At 40.5% G+C, this 12,476-nt stretch overlaps 1 protein-coding gene across 1 annotated transcript in view; it reads right to left on the reverse strand.

Annotated features, from left to right (window-relative positions):
- Positions 1–1,280: 1,280 nt before the first annotated feature.
- LOC140240949 (divergent protein kinase domain 1B-like) overlaps positions 1,281–12,476 on the reverse strand; it is a 35,098-nt gene continuing 23,902 nt past the window's right edge. Inside the window, exons 3-4 of the mRNA XM_072320721.1 lie at positions 8,777–8,884; positions 1,281–2,478 (exon numbers count right to left, since the gene is read on the reverse strand). Of these exons, the coding sequence (XP_072176822.1) occupies positions 1,534–2,478; positions 8,777–8,884 (1,053 nt within the window). The 3' untranslated portion in view covers positions 1,281–1,533. The remainder of the gene's footprint in view (positions 2,479–8,776; positions 8,885–12,476) is intronic.

Below are 12,476 nucleotides of genomic sequence, written 5' to 3' on the forward strand. Positions count from 1 at the left end.
ACCACACTGAGGGGACAGTTGCCGTCAACCGTTACTCTTGGCTTTGGAGAAGACTTCCGAGATAGTAGTCATCTCTAAGTGGTGGCGTCTGTTTCGAGAGGACTGCTCACTGAAATAACAGACTGAGGAGTGTTTTCCTATTTCTTCTTCCTTGTTTCATTGGGCTCGCTCGTAAGAAGAGAACTCTTTCCGGTACATCTCTTTCACAAGTCTTTATATGTATTCTCTTTCGTGGAGGGAGAACTATGGGGGGTTTGTGGTTTTGTTATCTAGCCATTCATTTTGTTGAATAGTGATTTAAAATACTATAACAGTGCAAATTATCGCATGAGTAATTTATCGTGCTCAACTGGGTAAAATTAATTTCTCCTTTTTAGCTTTTTAGTTCCGTAAAATAAAAGAGATATAATATCATTACACATTATGGAAAATATCTGGGGCTTTTATATTTGCACTAGTTTCATGTCGTGCGAATGTGAGAAAATTTCCAAACTGCAAAAATTTCCACTTTAACAGTAGGTTGATTAATGCAACACTGACTAATCTTGTTAATATTTTGATTTTGTAATGAAGTCTGTCTTTACTTCATTGCAATATTGGTGTCCCCATTTGAGATAATTTGACAGGGAGAGGATTCACTTTCTGTCATATCTCATTTGGTGTTTGGTTGAAATCGGATGAGCCTTAGGGTTGGTAAGAGCATGGCTTGCGTGTAATGAGACTGACCAAAATGTGACCAAGGGCTGGCTCAGGCCGCTCAGCTCAAAAAAAAAACAAAAAAAACAACACAGATCTGTGTGGTATCACTAATGGATTCTGACACTGCTTTTGGCTACTGTGTCCGAATTGGGCACGCACTGCATACATCATGTGCAGTGCACATCTTGGAAAAGTTTGCATCTACCATATCATGAATAAGCAGCATGACTTCGAATTAGAATTTGTTTTACGTGACAGCTAATGGAGCAATGGGTGCTTGTGGGCGAGCATCCATGGGATCGATGAACACCATGGCCATCATGGTGGCCTTAAGTACTCTACAAAGGACCAGGCAATGAGGAAACTTGCCAAAAAGCAAGACTACTGCTGCTAGAGGACTTGAATCAGAGATCTTGTGATTGAGTGGTCTCACACTCTCCCTAAACCAGCATACTGTGCATTAAAGCTGGCCTACAAAAACGAGAATGTTTGCTGCTGTGCATTACATCATCTAGGGCGCGAGGATTCCAGTCTTCTTTCAGGAGACCTTAATACCTTGGCTTTTGTGCAAGCTTTCACTGGCAAAATGTCATGTTGGTGTCGATGAAATCTTCAGAGGAGACAACATTGAGTTTACACAGCAGGAGCACCATTACAGAATGCTTTTGGGGTTTTTTTGGTAGATTTGAACTGCAAAAAAAAAAAAATAATAACTGCAATTTTTCTTCTCATCACAAGTGAGATAGTACATTCAAAGTGTCTGTGATCAGAAAATTGCATCTTTGTTCATTAAACAACCACAGACAGAAACACACTAGGAAAATACTGCCAGTATCATGACTTTGCGTTAGATATCTGCCTCCAAATAATTCCCTTGATGTCGTTGATCACCAGCGAGTGCTCCATGTCCATTTTGCGTCCGCTGTGCCGCAGGTCGCGGCACCGCTTGAAGGTCTTCCGCAGCTGCTCCTCGATGGCGGAGGGCACGCCTCGGAATAGTACTGGTTCCAGGAGGTTGCACATCTTGTACAGGTTGGGGTAGGTGACCTCGCCGAAGCACTTGCGGTTGACTGTGCCGCAAGGCGTCTGGCAGTTGAGGCCGTAGAGACAGTCCTCGTCTACCTGGCACTCGCGGTCCTGGAGGTGCCCCTCGACGATCACCTCGGGATAGAGATCCTCCAGGCGCAGGAGCTTGGCATCGTGTGCCTTGGTGTAGCCGATGCTCTGCGCAGTGACGCTGCACATCAGGAAGTTCCCCAGCGGGTTGTCGATGATCTCCTCCACGAACTCGATGACGCCGAGGACGATGTGCGCCCGTTGGGTCCACTGCAGCCTCTCCCTGCTTAGCAGGCTGCTCAGTCCCAGCGGAAAGGCGGGGCCCATGCCCTGCCGGCTCAAGCTGTACTCCTGTACGCCCTCAGTGACGAAGACGTCACCGCAGAAGCCCTCCAGCTTGGGGATCATCTCACTCTTGGAGAGTGCCATCAGGAGCAGAAACTTGTTGCCTCGCAGCAGTGCCCACATGGTCTTTGCTTCGGCCAACGACACTTTGCCGTCGTTGTTGATGTCAGCCACGTCGAGGAGCCGCGACTGGAGGTCCGCATGCTCGGTCTCCCCGAGCCGCAACTGCAGGAAAGCTGACAGCATGTGGCGCAGGTCCTCCATGGATGAACCCTCCTTGGGTCTGTCATAATCGCCATCCTTGGGGTCGTGTGCCCAGTGGACGAGGAAACGGTCATGTGCCAAGCTCTTGGGATCCTTGACTTCAACCTCATATACCTGTTCAAAAAAAAAAAAGAAAAAAAAAGAAAAGAGGAATGACTACCACATCAGAATGATGCAACATCATGTGATGGCAAAAATGGATTCGAAGCACTATTAATTTCTTGCACTTGGTCAAGGGAGACTAAGTTTGCATGTTTTGCAGCAACGAAATGTCAAGGTATGTTGTATCAAAGCAGAACACAAGCAGTGAAGAACAAATTGGCTTAAAACAAAACAAAAAAACGATCAAACAGTACACTTCTTGGGACCAGGCCATGCATTGCCACAAGACACAGATCAAATGCACTCACACATAGTACTGTATAATATTCTTCTGAGCCAATTTAGTATGATGTTTACATTCATGAGCTAACAATCAAATGAATGGAATCTTCCTCACAGTTCGATACAACACAAAGACAGTGCATAAAATTTTCTGAAGTCAGGAAATGGCCCACATTTGTAGCAGCTACTGCCTATAAATACCAGACAACTTTTTCAACAAAATTATACCAACACTGCACATAGTGCGTTTTTATCGCCCCAGCTAGCAAGGACAATGATTAAGCACTAGCAATGAAGCCAACAAAAATTGAATTGTTTTGACTATTATAGCAAAGATTCTAAAGCTTTCTACAACCAATTAAATGAAGGCGAGCAATGACGTCACGTCAGTCCTGTTAGCGCATTGCTGAATGTGAGAGACAGCAACAATGAACACTATTAGCAGCGATTGGAAGTTAGTATGCAAAGGATTGGTTCCCTTTAATGACCTATGAAGACAGTCTGAATCAGGCGTTCATATAACAACAGTCTGGTGGTGGTTTTCACACTTACAAAATCACTTGCTGGTAATCATGTTTCCAAAACTTGTTTCTATGTTTATTTAGAGTTACCAGGTGTTCACACGCACAAAGCAGTCTCAGAGCAGATCGCTATTGCTGCAAACAAAATTTCATGCTATGGTTCTGTCATCAATGACATGGTTTGTCACTTAAGCATGCAACACCTTGGCACGCTAGCATATGAAGTATTATATGTGCACAAACCCGTTCTATGACATTTGCTCCTGCGACAATTGCTCCCATGAAATATAACTGCATTCTAAGCCAAACATGATTTCTACTTCCAAACATAACCACAACCCTGATCCTAATCCTCACATCAAACTATAAAACCTAAAACCCTATTACAACATTTACCCTTTTAACCCCAAGTCCTTGGAGAAAATAAGACCGGAGCAATTGATGCAGGAGCAAATGTTGTGTCGCTGCACAAACCATAGGAGAGAGTGTCAGTGGATCAAGTCCAGTTCTCCACCCCTTCTCTTGTCTTTTTGAGGTCAAACTGTTTGGATTACAAATACATGCCCCAAAATAAGCACAACTAGATTGGAAAACACCTCCTGACCATCACAGACCAGATGTGTTTTGCAAAGTCACGCATTTAAGAGAAAAGCAATTTAAGTTCTGTTCAGACTTGTTAACATAGAAATGCATGTAATTAATACTCATTGAGACCGTAGTTTTGAAACTCATTTTCAGGAGAAAGAACTCCCCGTGCGGCAGATGGTTGTATAGGTCACACAATTTTGAATAAATGGCTCTCGCAGCAGGCTCTACTCAAAGCTATCAAATGGCATCTGTTGTCTACAAACATCATAGCCAGTTGGATCAAGGCAATGTATTGGAGAGGAAAAAGAACAAAATGAGTAAAGCACACCCGCTTTGAAGTATTTTGAGACAACCAAATGATGCGTTTAGAGGATCTGTTATTACAGCAACAATCTGCAAATCGATATCTTTATTGCCCATATGGCATTGTTTGCATTCATTTTGTAATAATATCTCACCAGGCAGGAATGATATCACAGAATGATATCACATTTAGATATTCATATTTGACTTTCTCGCAACAGAGCACCTCAAATGTTGGGTGAAAAGTTACTCTTTTCTTTTTTTCCTTCTTCATCCTGCTTTGTGTGTGTGTGTGTGTGTGTGTGTGTGTGTGTGTGTGTGTGTGTGTGTGACTTTACAAAATAGCTGCCAAATGGGATACACAACAAGATGTGCATGCATGCTAATGTGATGGTCTTTCTGACACTATTCTGTAGGCAATATTTAAACTTCCAATTATCATTTTCTGAAGAAACGTATGTAATAGCAACATGGTTTTGTATATTCTGCCAGTATTTTACTCTTTTCTTTTTTTCCTTCTTCATCCTGCTTTGATTGTGAACCATTTGTTTCCATATATTTTGTACCTATATATTGTAAGTTGAGAAAGTCTTGTATTTACTTTGGGGCCTATTCCCAACAAGCCTGAAAGGCTTTAATTGGTCCCCCACAATGAATATGTTTATACTATGACTTGAAATGTAATGATTGTTGTTTTTAATGTGGAAATAAATGAAATGAAATGAAATGAAATGAAACGTGACTGGCTATTCCTGTTCACATGGTGAACATATCAGTAGGAAAAACGAGACAACAAATCATATTTCCAGGTATTTGTTTCACTACTAAATATAAAATATAACATAATTCAGACAGCCTTTACATCCTGTAGAAAACAAAAACAGTGAAAACTTCCATTTTGATAGACCATGTGGTGTTCCAGTTTCAGTTAATAAACAGTCTTAGGCTAGCTTGAAGTCAATTATCTGAAAGTACCAAGTACACGCATCTAGAAACATCCAACACACTATTGCAAACAGTGGAGGCTTTATTGTGATAATTATGTCTTCTATTCTGATTTTGTAATAGACTCGAATCATTTCAAATTTAAATTCCGTGCAAGTATACAGATTGCTATGGCCATCACATCCATGGAAACAGCGAGGGTTTTGTCATAATATGTCTGCTGTCCCAATTTAATAATAGACAGTTCGTAAATCTACAATATGTATTTCGAAAAATATGTTGGCTGCAAGTTCATGTATAAAAAGAACAATTGCACCCCTAAAATATGATGCATCTACTGTCCTAATTCTAATCTGATAATAGACACCCTCTGACCACCTTGAATTAAAAACCCATGGCAAAGCTATCTAGCAGACGAGGAGAAATGAAAAATCTGTTTGATAACTAAGTCCATTAGTAATTAATCTAATTTTTTAGCCGCCTCTGTGGAATCACTATTTCCGCCACACTTTAATCATATGCTCTGTCGTCACGGTTACGAGCACCAGATTCAGGCATTGCGTGTCACTCAACCCAGTTGGCAATGGCTGCATGGCAAGCGTCAAATACCTGCCTGAGACTGTAGCTTATTATATGGGATTAAATTCATGAACATTGTGGGGTCACTAGCTCGCACTGATAATTCAGTGATAATGAAAGCGCTGAACCATTGAAGCAGCATTAAACTTTATCAACCAGGCTTTGAAATAGTAAGGATTGTGGTGCAGCATGAACTACACCTGTACACTGTTCATAAAATTTGTCAGTAACAATGTTATTTTGTTCTTAATTTTTATGGTAGAGTCTCCACCCCCCCCCCCCCCCCCATTCTGGTCTTCATCAAGATGACAAATACCAGAATATAGTGGTCAAAACTTTGACTGAATGCATCCTTTTCAGGATCTATACTCATCCATGAAAAGAATCTGTGTGGTGTGCTGCAAACCAAATGAGCTAAAAACTGCTGGGCAAGCAGGATGATTAGTTATTCAGTAAAAGAGCAATACCCATCTATTAACCAGTCAGGCACATTGGAGATACATGCATTTTGGGTTATGCCTTTGCTACATGGTTAAGTGATCATTACAGCCACTGACGTTACAGAAGGAACAACCCTTCAAAGAAAAATGAATGCAATTCCTTTTCTCTCTGTGATCTCTCTCTCTCTCCATCTTAATTGGTCACCTTTCCGTTTCTGAATCTACCTTCTCCAATAATCCATCCCAGTTTATATGTACCCAAGTTTTGTCATTTGTATCTGCACAATTCAAACCAAACACTGAATAATTCTGCAAGTCAATCATTAACGTATAATCTTTTTTTACAAAGGAAAAAAAAAATTAGGACGGTTTCAAGGAAATAATCCAACCACTTCAGCTTCACATCATCTGAAACCTGCAAATTACACATCAACAGGATATCAGATCAGGTGTCTTGTAAGAACGATGGAACTGGTGGGGGGGGGGGGGGGCAAAATGTTGTTTACACAAGGTACACATTAGGGCTCTATTCTTCCACAGCCAATGTCATATATGCACATTTTCTCCCACATGGTACAGGTTGTAGCTGGTAAGTCTCTACGGTCTGGAGCGCCCAATCCCGATGCACCTGCAAGCAGTCCAAATGAATGCAATGATCCATGGTACGTTGGAAGGGGGGGGGGGGTGATTTTGTTTAATTTCGAATTCCGCTCCAAAAAGGTAAGATATGTGAACAGAAATGATGGATCTGAGTCTGCAGGGTTGATGGCATGATTAACATAGCAGGGCATGTCAATATCATCACAAAAGCAGGGTGAGGTGCAATACTGACTAGCATTGTGAAATTTTTAGTTTATTTTCTATCACCTATCTATGACATCTTTGTGAATGAGAACCAAGTCGTTTAACTTTTAACTATTCTGAAAGCTAGAGTTTAACAATTCTTGAAAAAAAAAAATCTTTAAAGAAAAATTGGATTTGATGCATAATGTTCCCTCTGCTACCAACATTGAAATGATACCATAACAATTTACTGCTGTATAAAAGCAATTTGTGATATGTTTTATCAATACGGATGTAAGCACTTGGGACTATGACAAACGAAGATTACCGTTAGACAAGAGCACACACCACTACTGGACTCAGCTGTTCAAATTTAGAGCAATTAAAATCAAATACCCAATCTAATTGATACACCATGCCTTGCACACATACTGGCACATACTGCATACCAGCACGCCATAATATATCATGGAGTGTTTTCATTTTCATTGATTTTGTGAGCCTACTGATAGTCATAAAATTGACAACTCTCACAAAATATCGCCACTTGTGGCAGAAATGTAAGGTATATCAATTCCAAGGTTTGAGACTGCCAAGTTTGATTTTAAAAGAGCAAATGTTAATTCCCTGATCGGTCCCTGTGGTTGTCGATCAACCACTCGCAGTACAGAGTGCCTTGCAATTCCCAATTCGTGAAACATCGAGCTCTCAAAATGCTCGGTGAACACAGTATCAACGCATTTGGGTTTTTCTGTTGTTGTATGATTATGCAAAGGAGGTGCTGCTAATTTTTCCCCGATGATTTGGAAGAAATCAATCCTGTCTGGCTTCTACATTGTAAGTCCCAAACAACATGGATGGCTGGTGTTTGTCGCCACCAGTTAATGCATTGTGTGTAAGCCTAGACCTGAAAGCACGCGGGGACACCAGACTCTCATTGCAGTGAACTGCCTATGACAGTCGCGCACGCTGTGTTCACCACACAACCGAGACCACCACAGCGGAACCGCAAAACGACACAAAACACCAACAGCTCCCTCAGTCCGCAACGTTTATATCCCTCTTGAGAAATATTTTCATAACCAAACTACATTTATATACATCAAAAAAAAATATTACAAATAAAATCACTGACTTTGCTTAGCAACGGAATACATGTCCAATGAGAAGTAATTTATCATTCTTATGCCGCATGTCAGCATTCAGAGTCTATACTCCAGTATCATGATAGCAACAAAAAAAGAAAGAAAAAAGTCATCTGCACAGTCCCATGTGTACCATTTCATGTGAGAAGCTGCCAAAACTTTGTCAACCTTGTGTACCTCAAGAGATTTTCTAGCAGTTGCCTGAATAAATGAACCTTTAGAAGCACAATCCCCAGCCTGAATTTTGACATTTATCGCAAATTCACTGTAATATTGTCTATTATCAAGTAGCAGATCTCGATATGCATACAAAAGCAGGGATTCAGTCAGAAGGCTGTATGTCCCACGTCTCTTATGAATGATAATAATTTGTTTTCCCACTCAGGCAACAATAGGGTTCTAAATGCACTTTTCTTTTTTCAAACGTGATTATGGCAAAGCCACGTTTCTTACAAAATGATTTTTGGCAAAGCCACCAATGATGAATGTAGTTATGCAAGGACATTTTAATTCTTAATGTTTCTCACCTAAATAACAAAAATTTGAATTTAAGTGAATATTTAGAAGGATAGGATGCACAGTATCCTTTTTCTCTCTCTCTCCCACTGTCTGTATTCTTGCTGTCTGTCTGTCTGTCTGTCTGTCTCTTATCAAGTAGTCATTACAACTGGAATTATCTGTGATGCACAGTCCCACCCATTAAGAATTGCATTAGTTGCCTTACCTGATTTTCTGGACTCCTTGATAGGCACTTGGTGTAGACAAAATCCCTTTCTTCACAGAGTCTCGGGCACATTTTTCCAGTGATGGTTCCTTGTGAGTAGAAGCGGCACTGAAATACAAATAGAGTTGCAACAAAAACACAATGTTTATCATATTTGTGAGTATTCTGAGCACTAAAACCCTCCAAATTCAGATTTCCTTTAACATGCATTTTCTCTTTGGAGATAGAAGCACATGCAATGCTTAGTAGAAAAACCAAGGTATTTCGTGAATGAAAAAGGTATCAAGAGAATTAATGTGCAAAATATCTATTACCATGATGGTACATGCATTTCGCAAATGAGAACGGCGCTAACAATTATTTAATACCACTGTGATTTTATGTACCTAATGAGTGGAGGGCTGGAGAACCTAAGCTCAGTGTGTGTGTCGGCACGAGGGTCTTTTGAGGTAGACCTGCAAATTGTGATTATACCAATCACGGACAAGGAGAAAAACCTACCCTGCACACCAATTCTACTGAATAATTCAATATGTAGCTTTGACCAATTAGCTTGATTCCCTAGTCAGTCTTCAGCATGAAATGTCAATGCACAAGCTTCCTTGGAAGGCTCTCTGTTGATTGGCCGGAATGTTTGCTGCCAAATGCTGGTAGCGGTGTCGGTACTTCTAAGGCATGTATAGTCAAAAAAACACAGACACATCTCTAAAAGGCCCTCTTCCTAGGTCTCGGCTCTTGCCAGCGGCTCGACTAGTCTCGCACAACCTCCGCTTGCTACTCTTGCAATTACTACAGTGGGAGGGTCTTTGACAAAGACTAGGAGTCTACCTGCAGTGTCCAAAATAGAGACTCTTTTGTTCGGCATATTAAAGGCATACTTTACCATTTACAGATGAAACAAAAACCCAGCTTTATTGCTTAAAAATAGTTCTAAAATGTGAGTTAGGGATAGTAACAACCAATGTAAACATTTGAATCAGCATAATTAATGTTAAGTATAGTTAATGTGAACAATACAGTCTGTAGTAATAATAAAAATATTTCTGGACTAAACCATCTACAGTGATGGTTTATTGAGAAAAATTAATAGTGATATCTCCTTATATCTTAGGCTTTGTTGCAAAATTTTTACATGTTTTGTGATACAACTGACCTTCACATATGCATCAAATGGGATATTTCAAACATTTTTTAAATCACTGCTCCCAATGGTAAATTGTATGTGAGCAATATCCAAAGAAAGTGCTTGCAAATTATATGGTAATAACATGAGGGATGGGGGAGGGTAACGCTGGTAAATGTGAAAAACTTGAACAGATTTATTTCTGGATATCCATAGTGTGTTTTATCTGGCAGTGTCAAATGGAGGGGAAAACAAAGAGCAATCATCCGATCTGTGCTCGTAACAAATATCGCATATATGAGCAATATATGAAAAGTGCTTGTAAATCATCATATAAACTGATCTGTTCCTGTATATATGTGACCCGCTACAACAAAAGGATCCTAAAGTCGCTGACGGCTGAGCCGAGAAAATCGAGTTTGAAGTCACATCATCAAAATTGGGCAGAACACTCTGATTTCTGTTTTTGGCATGATTTTGTAGTCTAATGTTTTGTTTATCATCTGCCGAAATTTTGAAGCTAAATGATCAAAGGAAAGGCAAGGAATCAGCATTTTTCTGGGCCATGATTTTCCGACTTTCAAAGTAACAGAAGCGTGTCCGAAGATTTGGATTTAGCGCCGCAGCTAGACTCCGCCCCTAGCAACGAGGGAGTGATCTTATTGGTCAGTGCGTGGCATCCTGAATACTGATTGGTCGTCCGTAGACCGCTGGCGCTAAGCTTGAATGAACATCGCTTTGAGCGTGCCTTCTATTGTCAAGCGGTGAAAACTGTCTCGCCTCCCCTTGTCGGAAGGAAAACTTTTGAAGGTGCTTTTCTCGAAACTGATTTCCTCAACCACTTTACATGCGTTAGTAAAATCATTGATATCTCCGCAATCGAGTACTTTTATGAGTTGTGCTATATATGAAATTAAAGTAGAAGAGTAAGGGAATAATCTCATGCAATTTTCGGAAAATTGTCCTCCCCCGACTTTTGGATCCTTTTGTTGTAGCGGGTCACATGCTAGTCGCATATTGCAGCCAGGAACATCTAAAATGAATCAAACATTAATGTAAATGAGCAATATGGCAAGTAGTCATAAATTGACACAAAACCTTGGGGGGTGGGAGGGGGGGAGTGATGTTCTAATAGGTGTCATTAAAATTTAACAGATATTTTCTAGTGCATTCATAGTGTGTCTAATCTGGTCTGGTAAGTGTCAAAATGAGTCCATCACAGGAATCGTCCAAGCTGTGCGCAAAACATGAACATATGCCAGCAACTATGTGTTAAGTCCTTGAAAATTGTCCGAAGCATTTACAAGGGTGAAGTGATCATTGGGCATACACTGATGTGCAATTGAAATTGAACAGATTGATTACTGTGCATATGTTGCACCCATAGCATCCAAATTGAATCCACTCCTGGAATAATGCCTACAACAACAACAAAGTTGCATCCAAGCCCGAGACCCCAAACACCCAATCCTGATCCTATGATAGACTAACATGACCGCTTCTGCTGGCGTGAATATGTCTTCGCATTAAAAATCCAGGAATGGTTTCTTCAAAATCCACATCAAATGTATTTTACTCATCTGATTGTTCCTTTTGTTTTGCACCATATTTATAAGCTCTACCTCTCACTGGATTTGGTGATGCCATCAACAGTAAAGCCAGCTGAAACAAGAATGCCACCAATACTGATCACATAAGTTGGCACAACCAGGTACACCAGCTCCACAAGTGGAAAGACAGGTTCTATACAACACATTTTCATGGATTTTTATTTTTATTTTTATTTTTTTGGCTACAGACTCAATCCTGGAACACAACCCACATACAGTAGCAATAACTGTGTAAGGTTCTGAGGTACTGGTCTATGAAACCTGTCTTGCTATTGTCTGTTCACACACTAGTCAAGGTAAGGTGCATTCAATAGTACTGTGATGCTCATATCGCCTGATTTTCAAAGTTCATGACAAAAATTACGAAAGGGATGCAGTCACCTTTTAAAGGCAAAGCGTGATAGGTGCAGAAAAGAAAAGAAAGAAAAATGATATGAGAGCAAAATTTGTGATGCCTATTTTGATCAGTTTAATATTAAATTTGAGGATTGTAGACCTATCTACATCAGCAGAAGTCAAAATGAAATTAGAGGTCAGGGGACCTTAGAGAATCCTCATATCATCGCTCCAAAGCATTAACATGTATGAGCGACTGCTCATGTATTATTGTCACAAGAGACAAGGGAAGGTTTCACGCTCGACGATGTGACAGAAATTTGAACAGATCCGTTCCACACTTCTGCGACACTTTGCATCGAGTATAGCATTTTGAAACAAGTCCCAAACACAGGAAACATTTGAATCTGAATCAAGTAAAATATGCATATTGCTCATACAAAGCATAACAGAAGGGGTGGGGTTTGACGAGGAGTGGGGAGCTAAGGAGGGGTGGGGGCTTAGTAGGGGTAGGGACTTAGGAGGGGTGGGGAGAGGTGGTTTGATTACTTGACATAGACATAACAAACACAGTATTGCACCAATCTGTTCCTGCACTTCGTAAGCACGTTGTAAATGGTTGGCCCTTTAC

Source organism: Diadema setosum, chromosome 17 (genome assembly GCF_964275005.1).
Source record: "Diadema setosum chromosome 17, eeDiaSeto1, whole genome shotgun sequence".
Taxonomy (NCBI): domain Eukaryota; kingdom Metazoa; phylum Echinodermata; class Echinoidea; order Diadematoida; family Diadematidae; genus Diadema; species Diadema setosum.